Below are 26251 nucleotides of genomic sequence, written 5' to 3'. Positions count from 1 at the left end.
TATTTGACTAAATCTATCCTCTGTTCTTCTCAGCAGATGTAAACATGTACTGCTGAAGCCTAAGAACTCAAAAACACACTTGCCATCCCATAATCCAAAGCATGTATTTCAATGGTCTGTAGAGAAGAGCGCATTTTCTGCTGTACAATGAAGGGAAGAGAGCAGAGTTGTGGAGTCGGAGTTGAGGAATCAGAGCAATTTTGGGTACATTAAGTCGGAGTCGGTGGTTTATAAACTGAGGAGTCCAAGTTGGAGTCTGAAGATTTTTGCATGACTGCACAGCTAGTTTGGGTCTTAGCATATCATATGGTGGGTTCATGGGCCATTAGGGTGAGCAGCAAACTTTGCCTCTGAGGTAACAGTTTCACCTAGAGGTATTCTGTAGGGTGAACATGCAATTTGCTCTCGTTGTAGATTTAGACTTTAAAGTTTTTTTTCTAGCCTTGCAGCTGTAATTGGACTGTTTCATTGAGTGCTCTACTACCGGTAACTTCAGTAAAGGTGCCCACACATTACTCGATTTTTCTGTACGATCGGCCATTTGATTAAATCATTTTATCAGAACATGGGAGAATCAATTATGTTTCATTCTGCTTGATGAATGAAAATCCGATATCTGTTCGAATCCACCAATTTACTTGATTGGGTGGGTTGGGAAATATTGGTTGATCATAAAGGAATTGGCAACTGTTCACATGATTTCGCCCGACACAGAATCGATTTTTGGTTTCAGAGCATGAAGGCACAACATCGTTCAGATTGATTAGTAAAGGAGACTCGCATAGCATCTCGGTAGTGAGTGGGCCACTAGTCAATCGACTTTCAATCAACTTTACTGTAGCTGATCGACCAATAAGGTTGACCGCTTAATCGCTCAACAGAATACTGAGTGAAATTAGGCCCATAGTGATAGGAGATAAAATACCACTAAAGCCGAAGAGGACCAATTTAGGCTGAGATTAATGCCAAACTTTTCTAATTGCTTTAAATAAAACGATCATTATTTAAACCAGACCTCCCAAAAATGTAGACCGTTTCATAAATTTCACAGGTGATATAATATACAGTTTATAGTTTAAACTTTTTTTATTGTGAAGCATGCTGAAACATGACGTACTGCATCATAAAAAAAAAAAAAAAAAAAAGAACAAACAGGTTGACTGGAGCACAGAATCTATAGTTTCATAGCTTTTGTTAGTAATCTTAACCTATGTCAAAGATGTACACATACCTTTATGAAAGAGAAAGATATTTTTAGACATTTTCCAACATACCTTGGCAAATGAGGGTGTCGTTTGGAAGGCGCTCTGTGACACAGAAAGAGGACGGTGGACAGATGGAGACAGACCCCAGATCCAGAGAAGGCACAGAGGAGAGAGAGAAACAAACAGGCATGACAACATACAATGTGACAGGGACAGAGACAAACATGATTATCCACCAACACACACAGGAGACATTGCTGTAGTCAACAAAAGCTGAAGTAGAAAGTAAAGTTCTCTGGGACAGGAGAATGTGCACAAAGGGGGTGGGGTCAGGATCCCCTCCCCTCACTTTATGTGTACACAGACCATGTTATGCATGTGGAGAGATAAGAGACAGAACACCGTACAAAAGTCAAACAGAAAATACGAAAATACAGTGCACACAGCAGAAATATAAAGCAAATGGAAAGGACATTTAAAATCCCTCAATGCTGAACATTTAAGATTTCAAAAAGTGTCAGGTAGAGGCTTTAAACTGGCACAAGGGGTGATGTATCACAGGCTGGTGATCTGGTGCCCTATTACCCTGTGTAAGGTCAGACACACACCAGGTTTGCAAACCCTGATCAAATAAACATCAGATGGCATGATAAATCCTCTCCTTACTAAATAGCACAGCACTTGCCCCGTTATTCTGGGAATACACGGTTCATTTTTTAGCCGATTAGATGGTTTGATAGATAATTTCTGACATGTCCGATCTCCCATTCGATTCTTTAGTCACTCAATTTGTGATAGAAGTGAATGGAAAAAGATAAGAACAAGCGGAAGAAAAGAGAATAGACTGAAGAATCGAGCGGCAAAAACGATCGAGGAGAATGGAGCGCCAGAAACGATCGAGAGGAGACTTGAGCGCCAGAAACGAACCGTGTATTCCCAGCATAAGAAAGGCATATAACAAGACCTAAACTGTCCAGACAAATCTATATAGGTCCATAAATCAGGAGTGAAGATCATGTGACCAGGACTGTGGAAAGTGATCATAGGCCCTCGGAAAGTCAAAAGTTTTTCTCACTGTATTAACAGTGCTCACAGACATTAATGCAAAAATGTTTTCTAAAATGCAAAAATGGTTTTCTTATGCCCCATAGACTTTAATACATTTGTGTGAAAATTAAGTGAAATCAAGGTCGCAATCAAAATCTAATCAGAAATTACATGAAAATTCACGAAACTGAAGTTACTCATAACGATCAACACTATTGCCGAGCCAGGAAATAGGGAAAATCTGCCCAATCGGAGCACTGAGCCACTGACAACAGTAAAAATCCAAAAAGGATTTAGCTAGTTATCACATTATCCACAAGAGCAGAACATCTTCTGATGTTGGGCTTTAATATCCAGTAGACAAAAGCAGGTCCTCAATATTTTAGTCACCATGGGGGTCATAAAAGTACTCTTTCTCAGGACAAATACGCAAACACTGCAAGGAAAGGCAGTTTAGTTTCTCAAAGCCAACTTTGTTTGGATAGAGTTGACCCTTCCAGGACCACAAATATTATTATACCTAAAATAGGCTTCAAAATCCCAACGACACAACAGAATTATCTTCAGCAAGCAAGAAAGCATTCTCCAAAGAAAAAAAAAATATATAAATACAAAACCAGCCAAACACACAATTTTAGTGGCTAGATAGTCTGGAAATGGGAAATATTCACAGCACAACAAACATTTTTTAGTTTGGGCACACACACACACACACACACACACACACACACAGTTAATGCTTCAGAAAGGGTCAGCAAAATGGGCCAGATATTAGAATGTTTAAGATCAGTTGCAATCATAGCTTCCTAATGCAAAGTGTACTTTAAAATGCAACTTCAATCACGGAAATTGAAAAGTATTGCTTTTAGTGTGGCAGGGCTGAAACATGCTTCTCTATTATACTAATAGCAGTAGGGTATTGTACCATGTTAGCCATCAGTAACAGCATATAAGCCAGACGAAGGCTGCAAGGCCGAAAGCTTGCTTATTTTTATTCATTTTTAGTTAGCCAATAAATGGTATCATCCTGGTTTAAAACTTCTTGCTATTATACTAACAAATGGTTTTAATTAGGTTAGAAAATCGTTGTCTAAAAACTACTGTATACAAGTATTATACACTGTCTGACCCCATCTAATGCATGCATAGTGACTATACACAGTTGTACAGAAAAAAAAAAACATTGCAGACCTCTACTTGAGATTCTATACGATTGTGTTTACATGTTCCCCCTTGTGAAGAGATCTGATGCTGCGGTTCCTTGCCTTCCTGTGTTACTCAAAAGTGGATGTACACAACATTGGTCAAGGATGAGAGTAGGAATACACATGTATGGTAGAAACCAGTGGCGTTCACAGATGTTCCTCCCCATGTTTTATCACAATCAAGAATCCTCAACTTCCCCTAACACGAAATATACTGGAATACGCTTTGGAAAACCGGGCATAGATCATATGATAAATATCTGAGGGTTACAAAGTGTACCTTGGCTTTGATATTATTGGCAAATGTGTACCATTTTTACATGAACGTTCATTTTCAAACAAACAACAGGTCAAATGACAACTTTGTGCATACAAGTTTCTTGCAGAGATGAAAAGAAACACATTATCAGCAGTTGGATATTAAGCACATATTCAGTATTTAAGATACAGAAATATCACAGACATGAAATAACTAAGAGAAATGGCAAAACCAGTAACCAGTAAAATGCTGGCTCCTTTTGAGACCCTAAGATGAATCTATCCCAGTTGTTTTTTTTTGTGCATCGATTACATTTTCCATTTTTATTTCTATTGTATTCAAGTAATCCATGTGTGTATGATAAGAGACTGAGGGGAAAGTAGACCTGCAGACCATTCTAGATGACAAAACACAGTCAGGCACCTTAAGGTTCCACTTCCTGGACGCGAGTCTCACATCTAAACTAGCTACTCTCGTTCCTGGATGTGAGACTAATGTCCAGCACTAAGAACCGCGATCATGCACTAAAAAGTTATAAAAAATAGAGGAAAAACGTTTTAAAAAAATTAAAAGTGACAGTCGGGGAGGGGTAGCGGGCAGTAGGAGGTGTCTAAAGAGAACCCGAGGTGGGTTTCTGCAATCAATATTAGGACATAAAGGCACATTCTGCATACTATCAACAGCCTCTGTGTCCTTATAGTGTGCCCTCAGGCTCCCCCGTGCTCTACTGTCCCCCCCTTTTAAAAACCGCCAGGCTAGCGACACACAGATTGTCACTAGTCGGCCGTTTACATTCAGGCTACAACTCACCGTCACTCCCCCGCCTCCTGTATAGCGCGGGGCTCCGCCTGTGTCCCTTCCCTCCATGCCTCTGTAAGCCGATTGGAGGAAGCTTACGGAGGCGGGAAAGGACGCAAGCGGGAGCCGTGCGATACAGGAGGCGGGGGAGCAGCGGTAAGTGGCAGCTTGAATTTAAACAGCCGACTAGCGACAATCTGTGTTGCTAGCCTGGCGGTTTTTATAAGGGGGGGGGGACAGCAGAGCATGGGGGGAGACTGGGGGCACACTATAAGGACACAGAGGTTTCATATAATCAGAATGTGCCCCTGTATCCTATTATATTGATTGCAGAAACCCACCTCTTTAAGTGTTTACCCCTACTAGACTAAACCCCTTATGTCACCTATAATTGGATTCATGGACATCTGTAATGGCTGCTACCAACATCGATCGGATGCAATCACTAGGGCGACAGCTCGGAGCACCCAACGCTATGTAGATGCATGGAAATGTTGTTGCCTAGCAATGCATCTTTACAGCACTGAAGTCCCTAAACTGTACGCCCTAGCGATCGTATGCAATTGCTACAGACACATAGGCTGGCGATAATGGTACACTACATACCCAGCTAGTGATGAAATATGGCATGTATGGAGTCCTTTTAACCGGGACAAGCCAAGTAATGTATTGAGGTGTTTTGCAACTGTGGCACTTAGGAAGTTAGGAAGGGGGAAACATGAAAAAAAAATGTATTTTTTTTGTGTTTACGCCTAATTCTCCTTAATAAAGTGACCGTGAAATTAAAACAAACTTGCAAAAAATGATTACCCAAAGAAAGCATAGTTTGTCCTGGTGAAAAAAAAAAACAATATACAGGTGAAACTTGAAAAACTAGAATATTGTGCAAAAGCTCATTTATTTCAATAAAAGGTGAAACTAGTATCTGAAATAGGAAGTCTTTGCAGCTGTATTAGATTAATTAGCTGATTAGAGTCTGACATTTTGAGCCTAGAATATTGAAAAATATTCTAATGGTCTGAGATTTTGAATTTGGGGTTTTCGTAAGTTGTAAGCCATAATCATCAAAATTATAACAAAGGCTTGAAATATCTCGCTTTGCATGTGATGAGTCTATTTCATATATTGGTTTCACCTTTTTAGCTGAATTACTGAAGTAAATGGACTTTTGCACGATACTGTGATTTTTCGAGTTTAACCTGTATGTATTATTTTGATGGCGTAGGTAATTGCTGTATGAATAGTGCCACAGCAGATATGCCAGAATGGTCAGAAACCTTAAAGGGACCCAGAGCAGTACATTAAAACAGGCAAATGAACTTACCTGGGGATTCCTCCAGCCCTTCGTAGTTGATAAGATCCCTTGGCGTCCTCCGGGCTCCCTCCATTCTGCCCCAGCAGAAGTCATGGGCCAGTGCGCATGCGCGGCCCCTTTGTGCCAGTCTCGCTTGCGTGCCCATTGTCATTAGCATTCTGCGCACTGTAAGTTAATTCTTTCAAGAACTGCTTGTACACAGAATGCGCGAGCGAGACGGGCGTGCAAATGGGCCACACATGTGCATTGGCCCATGACTTTTGACGAACTGGCCACTCTAATGGAGCTGCTGGGGGCAGAACGGAGGACGCTGAGGGACTTCAACAACAAGGGGCTGGAGGAAGCCCTCATTTGCCTGTTTTAGTTTACTGCTCAGGGTCTATTTAAAGTGATCTCCAGCCAAAGCTCAGGATCAAAATCGAATACTTGAGAGGGAAGCCTCAGGATTCTATTGAGGCTTCCCTTGCTATTCCGTTGTCCCCAATTACTGAGCCATCACTACTCCATATCAGGGCCATGCAGCTCCCCTTCCTGAAGTGTGGGTGCACAGTAGCTGTGTGAGCCTGCCCACGCATACGCACTACTACAAAAACCCCCGTGGCTCCGGCTTACTGCGCATGGGTGGGTTCAGTCAGCTATTGCATGGCCACGTTGCAGGAAAAAGAGTCACGCGGCCGCAGCATGATTCGAGACAATGCTTTGTTGATAATATTCTGGGGGGCCACGCTTAGCGACAGGGGACATCAGAGCAGGGAGGGATGTCTCAACAGGATCCTGAGGCTTCCCTCTCTTTTTCTAAGTATTTAACTTTGTACCAGAGCTTCGGCTCGGGTACTCTTTGAGGGATAAAAAGCCTGGAACCTGAAGTGGTTAAAGTGGACCTGAACTCTTGCCCAGGACAGAGGGAAACAGAGAAATGCACCCTGTATGTATTTAGAGAGTTTAGTCTGTTTAATTCCCCCCCCCCATTTACGTCTCATCACAAGTTGTAATTTAATCTCTCCCCTGTGTCACATGACTGCCAGGGCAGAGATGGCAGATAAGCTCATCTTAAAGCACAGGTTGTTAACAATATGTCTGCCTTCCTGAATCAGGAAGTGGGAACAGTGCAGATTTATTTTAGGATTTGTAACAGCTGTAACAAAGAAATGCATTTTTGTTTTGTTTTTTTTTGTTTTTAAGGTTATTATGCTGTTGTGTAGCTTTTAGAGCAGAGGGGACATTCTGAGCTCAGGTCCGCATTAAAGCAAATTCAGTAAAAATTCAGCATTGCTTTTTAGTAGGAAGGCTTTTTGGTCTCTTTCAGTCCCCTATACTTTCCTACTGGTTCTGGCTCACCCTGAGCTGTTTGGGTATTCGGTTAGCAAATTATTTCCTTTTTATCAAATCATCTGCAACATGTTTTTTATGCCTTTGCTCTGTCACGTCATTCAACTCAGTATTACGACTAATCTACAAACATCTACAAGAATAGTTTTTTGTCTTTTTGCACTTGCAATATGAATAGCATGCCTATAACAAGCGGTCTGGAAAGGTCTTATTTTGATGCATTACTACTTCTGACCAGCAGAGGGGGGGGGGGGGGGAGGGGGGATATACAACGCACTGAATCACGCAGAATCTCACAGCTCTTGATCTAGACTTGCTCATTGTGCTGCAATGCTGATGCATCTCTCCCCCCATGACATTTTTCATTTATTTTTTTATGTATACAGTATATAGCTTGCAGCACAACCATACTTGAGAACTAGCGCTCAAAGTTTGCAATGATGTAACATATTTTTGAGAAAGAAACAAAATAAAGAACTTAGAGAATAAAAGTTCATGTATCAAATCAAGATAATTTAGACACCTTATATAGATACATAGTAATATGTTTAAATCATCCTGTAATTTTATAATTATATTACAAAAACTGTTTGCTGTGAAGAAACTGATCAAAATGGCATATAAATCAAAGCTGAGATGAGGAAAAGTTTCCTGCAACTTACCTGAAGCTTCTTCCAGCCCCGCGTAGTATTTCAGGTACCTTGGTGTCCTCCAGGTCCCCTTCGATTTGCGGCTACTGGTAAAGTCTGCAACCCAGACATGCGCTGCCTCAGCTGTGCGCCTCAATCGCTCTCCTGTGGGCGGGAGCATTCCGCGCACGCACAGTTACAAGTCTGTAGGAACTGAACATGTGCAGAATGCTTCTGACCGTGATCAAAGAGGCGTAGGGCTGAGATTGCCGAACAACTGAGGGTACCTGGAGGGCCTGAAAGATTTAGGGGCAGGTAAGTACAAATCAACGTTTGTCCTTATCTCAGGTATACTTTAAACTATCATGAGAGGAATTATTTTTGTTATCATAAATAGTTTCCAGATGATAAAGTAAACGCGAGGAGAGGAAACCTTTTAAAATTGTGCACACCGGTTTATTCTTTTATGTCTGACACTTTGTGGGAGCTTGTTGTGGCTAGGCTCTGCTCCGTGCTGCCACCTTAGCCCCCATTTTGGCGAACATATGGAATAGTCACCCGGTCAGCTGGACTCAGGGTGAGCCAAATGAATGCTCACCCTGCTGCTGCAGCTGAAATTCCGGGGCAGCGTTAAATACTATTCCCTCCCAAAGTTGCTACAACTCAGAGGGAGAACAGTATTTAAAGGAATACTATCGATTGAAACGATTTTTTTTTAATACTCTATATTAGTGTACACATTACCACTAGTGCTAGGGGCACTTAATTTATTCACCCAGGTCTCTCTCTCGCTATCCCTGCTTAAAAATTCATTTCTCACACAGCTCGTAGTAGTTTGGGTCACCCTGAGCTGCTTGGTTACTCTGTCACACAGCTCACAAATATATTTCACTGTGTCACTCACAGCATGCAGCAGACATGAGGAGAAACAGGCTGATCTGTGGCTGTAATATTGCTGGAATATAACTAGCTATAACAGTAGTCTGTGTTTACACTCAGACTGGCTGCCTGCTTGAGGTGATTCTCTCCAGGCTGCATCCACTTTACAAGCTGCTGAGAGTGGAAGACCACTGTCTACAATTAGCATTATTAGTATCTTTATCAGTCAAGAGAAGCAAAGATAATAAACACACATTGCTACAATCTTTAACCTCTTACCACCATATCAACAAGATTCTTTCAGCAAGGTGATAATTAAACTATAAACTGAGGAGTTGATAGCAACTCCCCTGTGCAGGCATGGTCTAGCCCTCTGGGAGCTCAGTATTAGATACATTTTGTATCCAACACTGACCCCAAAACTGAGGGCTGGTGCACACCGAGCGGCTTTTTGGGCGTTTTCAGATCCGCTTGCGGCTGCGGATCTGCTTGGTCAATGTATCTCAATGGGGTGGTGCACACCAGAGCGGCAGGCGTTTTGCAGAAACGAAAAATGCCTGGGTGAGGCATTTTTTGGATTTCGGATGCGTTTCTGCCTCAATGTTAAGTATAGGAAAAACGCAAACCGCTCTGAAAAACGCCACTTCAAGAGCGGTTTTGCAGGCGTTTTTGTTACAAAAGCTGTTCAGTAACAGCTTTACTGTAACAATATATGAAATCTACTATACTGAAAACCGCAGCAGCAATCCGCAAAACGCTAGCAAAACGCCTCATAAAAATAAAAAAAAGCGTTTAAAAATCTGCTAACATTTTGCGGATCTGCTAGCGGGTTTTGGTGTGCACCAGCCCTGACTGAGGATTTTACAGCTGAGAGGAACAGCTGTGTGAGCAATCAAATTGCTCCTAGTACTTGCCCTAATGTGTGCTACAACATACATCATTTAAAAATAAATGCATACATCAATAGTATTCCTTTAATGCTGCACCGGAATTACCGTACATTTAAAATCCTGTTACACCTCTATATTCAGTCTATGGCGGCGCCTGGGTCAGGCGCTTCTCCGCTGTGAGTGCATGCCAAAATGACCCGTCTCACCCATTTTGCCACTCCAGGTGCCCTAATCTGACTGGAAACAGTCGGAGCATAAAGGGGACACCAGGCACAACAGGGTGCCGTAAAGTGTTTGATGACACAAAACAAAGCAGGTATGCAGTTTTTTTTTTCCTTCCCTCAGGTTCACTTTACATTATGTCCTTATCTAGTACCGTGGCATTTATGTTTTCGAATATCATTTTTGTATTAATACGTATAGAAATTTGTGAAAATTATACATTTTGTTTAGTCCACTGTGATATAATATATATTTTGGTAATGTTAACATGTTGCGTTGTAATAAATTGTTTATTGTGTAAATACCTGAGTTTGCAGCCTAGCAACATCATCTTAGGATCTGTAATTATAGTCATTCCTAGTATATTTGAAATCAAAGTTGCAATTTTATGTTATGTGATAAATACTACAGGGCATAAACGCATGAAATCTGGTACCCAGGGTTTGACAATCTGAAACAACTGGGCCATATATCTTGATGGGTTTTTAGTAACCTTACAGGTATCAAGTAGGTTTTGTGAAATCTTGGAGATTATAGTTATAGTCATTTGAAAGCTTCCATTAGGTTAAAGGGGAACTTCAGCCTAAACAAACATACTGTCATCAAGTTACATTAGTTATGTTAATTAGAATAGATAGGTAATATAATCTCTTACCGACCCTGTTTTAAAAGAACAGGCAAATGTTTGTGATTCATGGGGGCTGCCATCTTTGTCATGGGGGCAGCCATCTTTTTGGTTGAAAGGAGGTGACAAGGAGCAGGAGACACAGTTCCAACTGTCCTCTGTCCTGATTACCCTTCCCAGCTGCACATGCTAGGCTTCAAATGTCAAATTCAAAATGTAAAAAAAAAAAAAAAATTGCACCCAAACAGCAGAACGAGAACAACAACATCAGAAATCCCATCATGCTTTGCACAGCATCAGGGGAAAAAAGCCCGGGCAGTTTTCTTCTGTGCAGCTAAAAATGAGGCTTGTATAAGAGAAACAAAGTTCTAACGCTGTGAAACTGTTAAAGAAACACCAAGCCTTTTCAGTGCTGCTGAGTTGATTTTTAGTCCGGAGGTTCACTTTAAGGTGGCTAAGCAAATAGACCTTTATAATTTGTTTGCCATTCTAACACAAGCTTAGGTTTTTCGTTCTCTATGTATTGGTTTTCTCTAATGTCCTTTTTAGCTGACATACATTGTTTAAGTTCACCTTAAAGTGGATCCATATTAAAAATACAAGATTTCAGAAATAAAATCTATTTTCTAAATTATAATAATAACAATAATAAATAGCAGCCTTTTTTCAGCTGCATGACGACAAATATAAAATATTTTACATTTATTGGAGGAACCCCTCCCTTCCTTTCATACTGCCAGGACAGAATCCGGCAGACTGGAGGAGTAGGACGTGTCCCGCAAAGGAGGAATTGCTAATGGCTGCCACCTGTATAACGGCTGGTTCAGACGGACGCTTGCGAAGCGTTTACTGCAAGCGTTCAGAACGTCGCGGTAAACGCTTCCATTCAAGTAAATGGGAGAGTTTACACTGAGCTTTTGCGCGGCGTTCGGGTCCCGATTTTCATTAGCGTTCGAGCTACCCCTGGAAGCGACATGTAGCTTCCAGGGGGCGGCCAACTGCGACATCTAATGTCCCCCTAGGGGAAGAAAAAACGCGACCGCATCGGAACGCGACACGAAGGCTACTGGAAGCCTGACCGCGCAGCCGTCGCAACGCCCACAAAAGCGACGCCACGCAGACGTCCGTCTGAACCAACCCTAGTTATGAAAAGAGAAGGGTGAAAAGCATGCACTGAAATGCTCATAGGCTTGAAGGAGTGTTTATTTATGAAAACATATAGAAATGCACCCTGTATGTATTAGGAGAGTTTAGCTTGTCTAATTCCCCCTCATCCGTGACTAAACACAAGTTGTAATTTGATCCCTCAGCTGTATCAGCTCCCTGCCACGACAGAGAGCTAATTGGTAAACACAGGATGTTAACAAGATGTCTGCTTCCACGAAAGAAGGAAGTAGAAACAGTGCAGATTTATTGCAGGATTTGTATCAGCTGTAACAAAGAAATGTTTTTCTTCAAAAAAGTTAAAAGTTATTATGCTGTATATCTTTTAGAGCAGAGAGGAAGTTCTGAGTTCAGGTCCACTTTAACCACTTGCCGACCGCCCACTACCTATGGGCGGCGGCAAAGTTGCATGCCCAAGACCACGTAACACTGATGGGCATCGGGTCTTGGGATTAGTTGTGGCCGGGGATCGCATCCGCCAGCCATAGGCTCCGCCCACCCGTGACGTCAACCCGCCGGCGGGTTGTTAACCCTGCCACCGCCGCTACAAAGTGTATAATACACTTTGTAATGGATACAAAGTGTATTATACAGGCTGCCTCCTGCCCTGGTGGTCCCAGTGACCACCAAGGGACAACCAGGGATGGGCTGCAGCCCTCCGTCTGCACCCAAGCACATTGATCTGCCCCCCCCTGCCCCCTGATCGCCCACAGCACCCCTCAGACCCCCCCACCCACCCCCCAGACCCCTGTTTGCACCCAATCACCCCCCTAATCACCCATCAATCACTCCCTGTCACTATCTGTCAACGCTATTTTTTAGATTAGGTCCTAAACTGCCCCCTGGGGGCTCCTGATCACCCCCCCCCCCACACCCTCAGATCCTCCCCAGACCCCCCCCCCCGTTTACTGTATACATCTATTCTCCCCTGTAATCACCTGTCAATCACAATCACCCCCTGTCACTGCCACCCATCAGCTCAGACCCTAAGCTGCCCCTTGTAGGCACCTGATCACCCGCCTACACCCTCAGATTGCCCACAGACCCACCCTCAGATCACCTCCGAAAGTGCATTGTTTAAATTTGCTCTCCCCTCTAATCATCCAGTGATCACCCATCAAACACCCCGTCAGCACCTGTCACTGCTACCCATCAGATCAGACCCTAATCTGCCCCTTGTGGGCACCCAATCACGCACCACACCCTCAAATAGCCCCCCAGACCCACTCTGATCAACTCGCCAGTGCATTGCTTGCATATATTCTCCCTTGTAATCACCTACCGATCACCTATCAATCACCCCGTCACCCCCTGTCACTGCTACCCATCAGATTAGACCCTAATCTGCCCCTTGTGGGCACCCAATCACCCGCCCACATCCTCAGATAGCCCCCCCAGACCCCCTCTGATCACCTCCCCAGTGCATTATTTGCATCTGTTCTCCCCTCTAATAACCCACTGATCACACATCAATCACCCCCTTTCACCACCTGTCATTGCTACCCATCATACCCATCAGATCAGACCCTCGTCTGTCCCTTGCGGGCACCAAATGACCGGCCCACAGCCTCAGATCGCCCTCAGATACCCCCGATCACCTCCCCAGTTCATTGCTTGCATCTATTCCCCCCTCTATTCACACCCTGAGACACTCATCAATCACCTCCTGTCACTCCCTAGCACACCTACCCATCAAATCAGGCCCCAATTTGCCCCGTGTGGGCTCCTGATCACTCAGCCAAACCCTCAGATCCCCTTCCGATCACCTCCCCAGTGCATTGATTGCATCTATTCTCCCCTCTAATCACCCACTGAGACACCCATCAATCACCTCCTGTCACCCCCTAGCACTCCTATCCATACCACAAGTGACACTTTTTTGCACCCTAACTGCGCTAAGGGGCCCAAAGTCCAATGAGTACCTTTAGGATTTCACAGGTCATTTTGAGACATTTGGTTTCAAGACTACTCCTCATGGTTTAGGGGCCCTAAAATGCCAGGGCAGTATAAGAACACCACAAATGACCCCATTATAGAAAGAAGACACCCCAGGGTATTCCGTTAGGAGTATGGTGAGTTCATAGAAGATTTTATTTTTTGTCACAAGTTAGCGGAAATTGATTTTTATTGTTTTTTTTTCACAAAGCAGCAGAGAACTGTTTGGGAGTATTTCCCTTTGTGTGTTTGGTAAGTGTCAGAGCAGTTGGGGACAGGCTCCTGGGGGTGGCAGCTCCAGGGCTCGACTGCGCTCACATATGGTGTTACATGCTGGTTCTGGGGCCCCGGGCAGTGAGAGTTCCCGGGGCCCCAGGCTGGCTTGTGCACTATTGTTTTTAATTTTATTGTAGATTCCCATGCAGTTTAGTTAGGAGGGGGCAGATGAGAGGGAATATCCTGCACGCTGGTGCCCCCTGCTGGCCATATAGCCATTGTCTATATGCAACTGAAGCCCTCTTCCACGACTGGCTGACTTGCTCAGCCTCTGCTTAATTGATTACTGCAGACTAGGGGCCTGATTCACAAAGCGGTGCAAAGTGTTTGCACGCCTGTGAAAAGCCCCAAGCCTGTGAAAAGCCCCAAGCCTGAGTTTAGGCGTGATAAAATGAAACTCGCACGAAATTCCCACGCACAATCGCGCGGCGCACGGTGCAGTGCGCGCGATGCGCCCAAATGGGCGCTGTGCGTGGAGTTGCAGGACTTTGCGCGCGATAAAGAGCACAAATCGGTGCTAACTCAGCGGTGCAAAGCTTATCACACCTAAAATCTTTTAGGCGTGATAACTGAGTTATCACCGCTTTGTGAATCAGGCCCTAGGTGTAACGTGTGTGTGTGCACTTCTTATTGGCTTATAAGCAGCCTGCAGGCTTTATATAAGCAGCAGAGAACTGTTTGAAACTTACCAAACACACAAAGGGAAATATTCACTCCCAGAGTAGTTGGGGACAGGCTCCTGGTGATGGCAGCTCCAGGGCTTGACTGCGCTCACATATGGTGTTACATGCTGGTTCTGGGGCCCCGGGAAGTGAGAGTTCCCAGGGCCCCAGGCTGGCGTGTGCACTGTTGTTTTTAATTATTTTTTTTTTCACAAAGTGTCGTTTTCCGCTAACTTGTGACAAAAAATAAAATCTTCTATGAACTCACCATACTCCTAATGGAATACCTTGGGGTGTCTTCTTTCTATAATGGGGTCATTTGTGGAGTTCCTATACTGCCCTGGCATTTTAGGGGCCCTAAACCGTGAGGAGTAGTCTTGAAACCAAATGTCTCAAAATAACCTGTGCACAGACTTAATATTGCTGTGCGTTAGTTAGTGTGGTTAAAGAGAATCTGTATTGTTAAAATCGCACAAAAGTAAACATACCAGTGCGTTAGGGGACATCTCCTATTACCCTCTGTCACAATTTTGCCGCTCCCCGCCGCATTAAAAGTGGTTAAAAACAGTTTTAAAAAGTTTGTTTATAAACAAACAAAATGGCCACCAAAACAGGAAGTAGGTTGATGTACAGTATGTCCACACATAGAAAATACATCCATACACAAGCAGGCTGTATACAGCCTTCCTTTTGAATCTCAAGAGATCATTTGTGTGTTTCTTTCCCCCCTGAGGGGGGAGTGCATAGCAGAACCACAACACTGAAGAACTTGGCAGCCTTCCAGACACAGGCCGACAAGTCTGACAAGGGAAAGATACATTGATTTATTACAGAGACTGTGATAGTACAAAGTGCTGCAGTAAGCCAGAGCACATTAGAATAGCTTTTGGAACTTGTAGGATGATAAAAAACAGGATGCAATTTTTGTTACGGAGTCTCTTTAAGGGCTCTGCCTCTGACACAGGAGACCAGGGTTCGAATCTCGGCTCTGCCTGTTCAGTAAGCCAGCACTAATTCAGTAGGAGACCTTTGGCAAGTCTCCCTTACACTGCTACTGCCAATAGAGCACGCCCTAGTGGCTGCTGCTCTGCTCTGGCGCTTTGAGTCCGCAAGGAGAAAAGCGCAATATAAATGTTATTGGTCTTGTCTTGTCTAGTCCACGTTAAAACATTTTCTAACGTGCGACTTTAACGTCGCACTGTGAAAGAGGCCTGAAACATGGTTTCCATTATGAAGTCACTAAACGCGGATGCGTTTTTAGTTTGACTCATGTTTGTGACACGTGGGCCCTTTTGGGTTTGTTGTTGCTTAGTTGCACATAATAACAAGGTCTGCAAGCAAAGTAGCCCAATAATAAATAAATCCAGAAGGAATTAACAGCCATCCTCCTCATACGGTCACAGCCCAGAGAGGGGGAGACGGTAACAGGAGGAACAGGGAATTTTCTAATAATTCAGACAAGCATTTTCCGATGGAGATGGATAATTGTGAGGCTGCTACCCGCGGTGCCTCCCCCCTGCTGGCTCTATTGAAGTCATTAGTTCAGGCCAAATTTCTGCAAGGCACAGCAAATACACAGCGTGGACAGGAGGAGGGAGTACAGAAAGCTGGAGACAGCAAAGACCATAATGTACAAGCAACTGAAGAATACTTCCCATGAACAGTTGGTATAACAAATCACTATTACACCAGCCATTTGTAAATGAATGTACAGGTCCACCGAAAAGTGAAAAATTGCTGGATTCTGATGGCAAAAAAATACTGTCATCCAATATTAACACCAAATCTTTTTTCAGGGCAGCACAGTGCCTAAGTGGTCTGGACTGGAGTGTCAGGTTTATGTCCTTGCTATGACACTTAGCAGTAGCATCCACAGGACAAGGGCTGGGTTTAGCTCCTAGTGGGCTGGTGTTTGTGCTCCTTCAGAAAGTAAGTTCATTGAAACACCGGAACGTCAGATTTAATAAATACGTGAATTTATTAATGTAAGTTTAATGAGGAATATGCCTGTTCCATAAAAATCAGGAAAAAAAAAAAGTCAACATGGGAATCATGCCTTAAAAAAGAAACCTGAGGTGTGAGACCTATGGAGGCTGCCATATTTATTTCCTTTTAAAGAATGCCAGTTGCCTGGTAGTTCTGCTGATCTGTTCGGTCAGTGGGGTCTAAATCACACACCTGAAACAAGCATGCAGCTAATCTTGCCAGATTTGTCATAGACATCTGATCTGCATGTTTGTTCAGGGTCTATGGCTTAAAATAACCCAGGGATCACGCATTGCAGTCTGAGTCAGCCTGGAGCAAGCGCAGAAGACCCCGGCTGATGTTACGGAGCTAAATACCAGAGCTGATAACCGCTAAATGGAGGACGGCGAGGGAACCATCCGTGCTTATGGGACTGGAGGAAACCCCGGTTAAGTAAAAAAATAAATAAATAAATAAAAAATTTGTGATCTCTGGTACATTTTAAGGCCCTTACCCACCACAATATTTTCCCGATGATCGGCGATTTGAGCCACGAGTAGTCGTTTCCGCGATCTAGTGACATGGGTAGAGGTGCCTGATCACGTGAACAACATTTAGCGATGCATGCTGATAATAATCATCATGGCGGAAAAGGTTTTTAAGATCCCCAACAACTCTGTGCAAAGTAAAGCGATTGCTTGACTTGCCATTCGCGCCTGTCATGTAACTTCGCGAGCAACAATAGGAATCACTGAACGCTTGTCTAGGTGACATCACTGAATCCATCGCGTAGTGAGTATGGCTTAAAGTATTAGAGGTAGAGGATCAGCAGCCCAGCCAAGCAATGTGCAATATTTAAAAGGAAACACACGTCAGTCTCCATATCCCTCTCACATCAGGTTCCCTAAAGGTAATTTGTCTGCGTGGGTTTCCTAGGCACTCCGGTTTCCTCCCACATCCCAAAAACAGATCGATAAATTATTTAGCTTCACACTAAAATTGCCCCTATGACTATGGGAGGGATTTGATTGTGAGCCCCTCTTAAGGCTCATACACACATCAGACCATAGTCTTTGGAAAATGAAAGATCACAGACCAATTTTACCCCCTTCCATGTAGTATGAGAGCCATACTCTACACAGTCTTTTCTATGGAGCGGAACTCCCCATCACAAAAAAATCTTTGCAAGATGCTGCACACACAGATGCTGTACAGACACAAAAGATCAGTATCTGCAAAAGATCTGTTCCTGCCAAAAATCCATTCCTGCAAATTGCAATGATAGTCTATGAGATCTGCAGATCATCATACACACATGATTTAACTGACATTCATCTGCAGATCAGATCCACCAGGATGGATTTTCAGATCTGCAGATGACTGCTTGATCTGCCGATGAATGTCAGTTAAATCATGTGTGTATGATGATCTGCAGATCTCATAGACTTTCATTGCAATTTGCAGGAGTGGATTTTTGGCAGGAACAAATCTTTTGCAGATACTGATCTTTTGTGTCTGTACAGCATCTGTGTGTGCAGCATCTTGCAAAGATTTTTTTCTGATGGGGAGTTCAGCTCCATAGAAAAGACTGTGTAGAGTATGGCTCTCATACTACATGAAGGGTGGTAAGATTGGTCTGTGATCTTTCATTTTCCAAAGACTATAGTCTGATGTGTGTATGTGGCCTTAGGGACAGTTAGTGACAAGACTATATACTGTGTAAAGCAAAGAGGATGTCAGCACTATATAGATACTAAAAATAATAATAATAACAATAATAATAATAAATAATATGTATATAAGAACACCATAGCCACAGTGAAGCATGGCAGTGGTAGTATATGTTTTGAGAGAAAGAGAGAGAAGCAGACTTATTTGAAAAGGGTCAGGCTTGGAAAGTGGACTGTAAGCTCACTTATGTACAACCAGACTAGTGCGTATTGTTCTATTTATCAAGGTCACAACAAAGTGGAAATAAGAAATAAGCCCAGCAATCAAAATAGGTAAGGCAGGTATAAGGACCCTAGTGTCAGCACAGGCCCAGAGGTGACAGGCTAACACGTCTATGTAGTGACTCAGGGGAACACTACCTGCTAATACTACACACCACTGGATACACAGACAAAAGGAGGAAACATCAGCCACCACTGACCTCAAATCAGTTTCTCTTTAAAAATATAAAATCAGGAATAAGCATAATCCCACAAAAAAAAATAAAAAAATAAAAAATTCAAAGAAAATGATAAAAAAAAAAAAAGCCACAGAAATAGAACTTATTGAAATGTAACACTTAATTTTACCTTTAAATTTGAACTCTGTGCAAATTAAAATAATAAAATACAGCTCTGTGGAAAAAAAAGTGTCCCAAATAGATACTTACCACTGCATAATCCATAGGTTTCCCCAGCCATTCCATAGGAAATGGGAGAATCTCTCCAAGAGAGACAGGACATTTTTGTAGAGTGGATAAAAGTTTGGATTCCCTGCTAGCACCTAATTTCCTTTTGCCCAGGACTACCAGTTTTCATGTTGCAGCAGCAAAGCTCTGGGTGTTTCAGGGACAGTAATTAATGCTGGGAATACACCATTAGATTCTGTGTTAACCACCCTGGCGTTCTATTAAGATCGCCAGGGAGGCTGCGGGAGGGGGTTTTTTTAAGCCCACTAGAGGGCGCTCCGGAGGCGATCTTCTGATCGCCTCCGGCGGCCAGAAATAACACGGAAGGCCGCAATGAGCGGCCTTCCGTGTTTCGCTTACCTCGTCGCCATGGCGACGAGCGGAGTGACGTCATGGACGTCAGCCGACGTCCTGACGTCAGCCGCCTCCGATCCAGCCCTTAGCGCTGGCCGGAACTTTTTGTTCCGGCTACGCTGGGCTCAGGCGGCTGGGGGGACCCTCTTTCGCCGCTGCATGCGGCGGATCGCCGCACTGCAGCGGCGATCAGGCAGCACACGCGGCTGGAAAAGTGCCGGCTGCGTGTGCTGCTTTTTATTTGAGCCAAATCGGCCCAGCAGGGCCTGAGCGGCAGGCTCCGGCGGTACTGGACGAGCTGAGCTCGTCCAGACCGCTCAGCTGGTTAAACAGATGGTTCAATAGATAATTTCCGACATGTTTGATCTTATTTACGATCGTTTCCTGATCGATTTCTCATAGAAGTGAATGGAAATTGATAAGAAAATATTAGAGAATCGATCAGAAAATCTATCGGAAATAAAATCGGGCAGTAAATCGACTGAGAAATCTCATTGTGTATTCCCAGCATTAGGGAAACACCTCCGAAGTGCACAGCGACCTCCAGAAGGTTTTTAATCCCTTTTATACAATTTCAAGCTTCAGCTTTTATTTTTCTTGAATCCGGGCTTTAAATACAAATTTTAAAAACAAAAGTAGTTGAGTAAAGGGGAGTACAAATTGACTATAACTGTCACCTACTGTGGTGATCCATATGACTCGATCCCTAGGACAACAGTTCTAGCCACAAGCTCATAAAGAGGTTGCCCTCAGCTACAGCCAAGCTGTTGAGAGTGGAGGATGGATAGCAGCATGGTGAAGCGGCTTCCCATCGTTTGGGTAAAGAGGAGAACAATGCCGTGAAGCAATAAACAACTGCCTTGGCGGTAGTTTAATGAGGGCAATAGCAAGGTAGTGACTAAATCGGAAGCCAATATAATGACGTTTACAATAATGGGAGAGCTGAGGACATATTGCATGGCCTCTACAAAGAAGCAAGTCATTTCGGCATGCAGAAATCAGTGCCGAAGCTAGGCACCACCATAGCACTAGTGCTATGCTACGCACCCCGTGCAAGGGTAATTCGGGGATCTGATGACCGCCAGCCCCTGGAACTAAATTGCCTCCCGAGTTGCTACAACTCAGAGGGGGAATAGTATTTAACGCCATTGAGCCATCATTTAGCTCACCCTGCACCCAGCTCACCAGCAGCGGAACTATACGTACGCCCCTACAAACCTGGCACGTTGTAGAAAAGGCACTGGGATGTGGAGTTATGGCTCTAGAAAGCTACAAAGCTATGTGTGCTCACATCCACTTTTGCCTATCTTTGATTTTGTGCACCTGTTTGTAACCAATGGTGTGGCTGAAATGGCCTATTTGTCAGGAAGTTTTTCTACATACCGTTGGCCAGGTAGTCTATGTTAATTAGCCACATAGAAATCGTATGCAACAATTTCATACATATAACTGCATAAACAAATGTGAAAGAGCCTGAGCAAAAACCGTAACCTTTGCATTTGATTTAAAAATAATTTCTCACATTTTAGCTTTACATTTTTTCCCCGACATTTGCAAAAACCCCAGAATATGAGGGAACCCAAGAAAAATAATGTGTCGTAGTTTCCACAACCGCTGCCTTACGGGCACTATAAAACCATAATTACAGAGGAGAGAGAGTGTGTAGGCTAAACTCTGTTCCGTTCACTCAGCATTCTACTCGCTCAACTGCTGCCAACTTCAGAGCACACCACACACAAAGACTATGTAACCAGCTTTATACACAAGCTTTTGTTACAACCAGAACCTCCACTACAATTTACCACTACGGAACAGTTTCTTGTCCCATTTCCTAATTGCTCCTATCTATTGAGATGACGACTTTACACTACAGAAACTCTTTCTGGAGCTTCTCAAATGTATGGGTTTTTACATAGCAGAAAAGAAGCTCATAAAAAGTCCATGTAAATTCCCTCCACACCCTGCAGCAAGGTCTACAGTGAAAGGTGCCAAATATTGGTACTGATCCTTACATTGGGCCATATGCAATTCACTACTTCTAAGTTTTCTCCTAGTAGATCATTTTTCAGCTTGTTTAAAATAACGGCATCAGCACTCTTCAATTAAAAAAGCACCAAAAAGTAGGTGAAAATGTACTGCTAAAATTATACTACCGACATATTCTTGCTTATTGTTGGCCTAAAAGGCATTATATTGATAAGATGTGAAAATATCACCTAGGAGAAAACAGAAAAAAAGTGAATTGAGTAATGGCCATTGCAGCCCAACTTCTGTGAGGTTTTCCAGTGAGGTAAAAAGTTTCGGCTAATAGGTGGAAAAATTGGAGACCCTCATTTGGGTCATTTCAAGATGCAGTGGGGTTGCTGCAAACTTGGTGAATGGAGTGGTGGTTTGACTGCGGTGGCCTGCAACCTCAAAGTCTCTTTAGACTGCCACTAAAAAAAAAACCTCTTTACTAAAACCATGGTATTATCTCAGAATGGTCTCTAAGGCTGGTTTCACCCCAGGACGTTGCGTTTTAGGGGACGTTATGGTCGCATAACGTGCCCCTAACGCAACGCCTGGTGCTCTCTGCTGCGGACGTCAGAGTGAGCCGCGTTGTGCAGCTCACTCTGGCGTCCGTGATGCCGTGATGCGTACTCTTGGACGCATGCGGCATCACGTGGTCCCGCCTGGCCAATCGCCGCACAGAGTGGCCGCTCCAGGAAGTAAACACTGCACGTCACTGAGTGCAGTGAATAATAATTAGCCATGTGCCTAGCCGCTCTCCCCAACATTACTGAGCATGTGCAAGCAGTGTAACGCGGCTCTGCCGCTTATAAAGTACTGCATGCAGTACGTTGTCTTATGGCGCAGCGTTACTAAGTAACGCAACGTGTGCACTGTGGACAGCCCATTGATTTTTCATTGCTGTGCGGTGGGGTGCGTTACAGGCTGCTCTAACGTGCGCCTGTAACGTCCCACTGTGAAACCAGCCTAAAGGTCTGTCACCTCTGCGAGCCTTTCTTTCTTCAATGATAGCCCCACTTTTGTTCAAAACATTTCACAATATACAACTTCATTACATAGACTGCTTGGGTGTTTAGTTCGGTGAAATAATAATTATCGATTTAAGTCTTTTTTTTTTCTTCATTCTACCCCCACCGTTTTCTTCTTTCTAAAAGGAAAAAAAATAAGCTCACGTAGTACAATCCAGAGACCAGGATAAACAGATTGTTTTCGCTGACTCGATCAGGCTTTGATAGGGATAACGGCAGTTCAGCATCCAGTATATTTCTCCCCAGGCAAGAGGTTTTCCCGGAGTGTGCAAGTCAGACAATGGAGCTGTTGCAGACAGGAATTTATTGCACCTGCAGAATTATAATGTCAGCTCAGCACAGCCATCAGACGCTGCACCACTACAGAACAAGCACAGGCAAGTTGCGGATGGCTCACCAGCATAGGACCACATATTCCAGTGCAACCACCAAGCTGCTGTTCAAGGGTACTGATTACTGCAAGGAAGGAAAACTGATGACCTGACTGTCTGTATAAAAAAGGACAATAGTCATACCCACCTCATCCAGAGATTCCTCTTATTCTATCCCCACTACTGCCAATGTCCTTGCTTCGTGCAAAAAAACCCCAAAAAACTATCTGAAACCTATCTTTGGCTAGCAGGGAATGCATTTCTACAAGTCAGTGCATCAGGAAATGACAGGTGTAGAGCAGGGTTTTACTAAAGGTGGGTACACACATCAGATAAAAGTCTTTGGAAAATGAAAGATCACAGACCAATTTTACCCCCTTTCATGTAGTATGAGAGCATACGCTACACAATCAATTCTATTGAGCTGAACTCCCCATCAGATAAAAATCTTTGCAAGATGCTGCACACAAAAGTGCTGTACACATGCAACAGATCAGTATCTGCAAAAGATCCTTTGCTGCAAAATGCATTCATAGTCTATAATATCTGCAGATCTCATACACCTCTTGTTTAACAGACGTTCATTTGCAGTTAACACAATGATCTGCAGATCTGAAGATCCATCCTGGTGGATCTGATCTGCAGATGATTGTCCATTAAACAAGCATCTTTGTGTGCAGCATCTTGCAAAGATTTTTATCTGATGGGGAGTTCAGCTCAATAGAATAGACTGTATAGAGTATGGCTCTCATACTACATGGAAGGGGGTAAAATTGGTCTGTGATCTTTCATTTTCCAAAGACTTTTATCTGATGTGTGTACCCACTTTTAGGTCCACACATCCAATTTTTATTTGAACATGACTGGCCAATGTTACCACTTCCATATAGTATGAGAGCATACCTAAACAGTCTGTTCACAGTATTCAAAATCTGTTGGCCCTCACACCACATGGCAGTGGTAAAACTGACCAGTCATCGGGAGATTAAAATTGGATGAGTGTACAGAGCCTTAAGCCTGGTACACACCTTAAATTTTGATTGGCCAATGATTTGCCAATTTTACCACTTCCATGTAGTATTATGCTGGGCATACACGGTTAGATTTTCCTTATCAATCCAGCCGCTGATGGCTCGATTGATAATTTCCGACATGTCCGATTGCCCGCCGGATCAATTCCTCGCACGATACCCGCGGACGGACAATAGCGGAAAACGAGCGGAAGATAAGGAAGCGCCTCCGAGGACGAGCGGGAATCGATCCAGGCGCACGCGGGGACGCGGCGGGTGTCAATCGCTAATCGAGCCGCAGAAACTGTTCATGTATGCCCAGCAGTAGAGCTTACCTATACAATCTGTACATAGTACTCAAAATCTGTTGTCCCTCATGCTACATGGAGGTAGTAAAATTGGCCAGTGATTGGTCAGTAAACACTGGATGTGCGTATTCACCCTAGTCCTCAAGTACCTCAAACAGTGCAGGTTTTGTGGAAATCCAGAGAGGTAGTTAATGAGCTCTGCTGAGACACTAATTACCCCACCTGTTGACGTTTGTGGCTTTCTGCAAAAGATGTACAGTTGAGGGTACATGAGGACTGAGTTGGGAAACCCTCGTGAAGGGGATCCTGAATAGGTGAAGCTTAAAGTGTACCCGAGGCGAACCTCGAAGGCTACCGACAAGGACTTATTGGTAGGAACCTCGGGGCCACGCTCCTCTTTAGGCACGGGCATACAGTGCAACTACAGCCGTACCTGAGCAGTAAGCCACACATTCTCTTTAACTCTAAAATGCAAATCATTTACCAGATAGATAGCCAATCCTTTATTAGCTTAGATTGTTACAAAAATATAAATTCTATTTGTCCTCTGCAGCTGAAATGGAGCATTGAATGAGAATTGTAAGAGAGGACATCAGTTTGTATAGCGTAGACAAAAGCCTCCCATGGAAATCATCAGGAATGATGGCAATGCACAATGCAGAGGTTTAGGGACTATAAACTTTAAGGAAAACTATATAGTAGACTAAAAACTACATACACACAGTGCAGTGTTACTGCCTTATTTCAGGTGTCTGTCTAGAATGGTCTTCCACTTCAGAAATCACATGCCTGGCTGACTGTTGTTGTTCCTGCATATGCTGCCTGCAGGATGCCTCCTGCTTGCCCTGCCCCCTCTGCAAGTGATTGCCTGTGCAGGAAAAGGGAAACCTTTGTGCCTAGAGATGTTTGGTAACATGTCTGCTTTAATGTAAAACAAAAATTAAAAAGGAACCCGAGGAAAGAGACATATTGAGGCTGCTAAACTTATTTCCTTTTAAATACGATCGGTTGCCTGGCAGTCCTGCTAATATTTCTGGTCAGTGTCTGGATCACACAGCTACATGTGGCCATTCTTGTCAGCAACACCTGATGTATATGCTTGTTTAGGGGATAAGGCTAACCATATTAGAGGCAGTGGCTCAACAACCAGGCAATGTGCATTGTGTAAAAGAAAATGTCTCTCACCTCACGTTCTCTTTAAAACTAGACTAAAAGAGACAGTACCACTTTAGCTAATAAGAGAAATAAGACAAAAGGATAGGAGTGATCCACAGCAGGATCATACACAAGGCAACCTAGACAGGTGCCTGGGGCCTAATGGGTGTCAAGGGCACAACTGCCACTCTCGCTGTCCCGTCTACCACCTCAGATTGCCAAAAGGACCATCAGGATGACCCAAACCTACTACTTTCCCATCATTGGAGTGTTATGGCTTCTGCCAAATCTGATACTCAACATGAAAGAGATACTGTAGATATGTCTATTTAGGAATCCAGTAGAAAGGTTACAGGCAGGAGGTAAAGCACTGAGGATTGAGAAATGGAGGTTAAACTTTTGTTCTTGAAAGTTTCTGGCAAATTCTAACACACGTCCGCTGGTGCCATTAACCTATCATTCAATGATGGACTGTGCTTGTTCACTCACTATTGTAGTCTTCACAATGGGGCACATCCTGCTCATCTTTCTATCCCATCTCCATAAAGTAAGACAGGCTGCACAGTAGATAGCCAAGGAGCATGTATGTACAACAATCATTTCTAAACAATCAATTCAGGTAAGGGCTGGGACCCATTAGGATCACTTTGGCAGCGCTTGCTGGTCGCCACCAGTGGTCCCACTAGCAGCATTGTGATTGCAGAGCAATCACAAAACACTGCTTGAAGTATTTTGTGAGCAATCCCACGACGGGAATCAGTGGCTACAGTAGCCTAATCACAATCACTCCAGGAAATCGCAGCACTTCTGCAATTGCCTGTAGTGGGTCCTCAAAGCCATTACAAGTTTGTATGAAGCTTTCAAATGATGTCCGGCTACATATAAAGCAAAAACAATTAAACGAAACTGTCTGCACCAAATAAAATTAAAATTTTACAAGCAGGCTGTGTTTATCATGATGACACTTCCTTTTGAACCCACCAAGCAGCAAGTAGTGTAATAAGACCAAACCTAAGCCCAGCCAAGCATCTCATGACAACATGTGAAGGGGGTTTCCCTGCTAATATGAATATGAAACACAAAGTTGAGATGAAGGCTTTTCCAGAGGTTAATGGAGAACATGAATTAGGGTGAAAGGTTATGTAATGCCAGGAAGACCAGGGTAAGCAAAGGGTCACTCTGGGTGAGGCCAACGCCTACCAACAGTCACCT

The 26251-nt window shown here is 43.6% G+C and overlaps 1 protein-coding gene across 5 annotated transcripts in view; it reads right to left on the bottom strand.

Annotated features, from left to right (window-relative positions):
* The window catches only part of ARHGEF11 (Rho guanine nucleotide exchange factor 11), a 259221-nt gene that overhangs the window by 174595 nt on the left and 58375 nt on the right, over nt 1-26251 (bottom strand). For 4 of the 5 annotated variants that reach the window (XM_068253474.1, XM_068253470.1, XM_068253472.1 and 1 more), the window contains exon 2: nt 1275-1307. The exons of the other annotated variant lie outside the window; for it this stretch is intronic. In XM_068253474.1, the coding sequence (XP_068109575.1) occupies nt 1275-1307 (33 nt within the window). The remainder of the gene's footprint in view (nt 1-1274; nt 1308-26251) is intronic. 5 annotated transcript variants of the gene reach the window in all.

This window comes from Hyperolius riggenbachi, chromosome 9 (genome assembly GCF_040937935.1).
Source record: "Hyperolius riggenbachi isolate aHypRig1 chromosome 9, aHypRig1.pri, whole genome shotgun sequence".
Taxonomy (NCBI): domain Eukaryota; kingdom Metazoa; phylum Chordata; class Amphibia; order Anura; family Hyperoliidae; genus Hyperolius; species Hyperolius riggenbachi.
The sequence above is the reverse complement of the archived record's forward strand: the minus strand, read 5'-3'. Positions and strand labels throughout refer to the sequence as shown.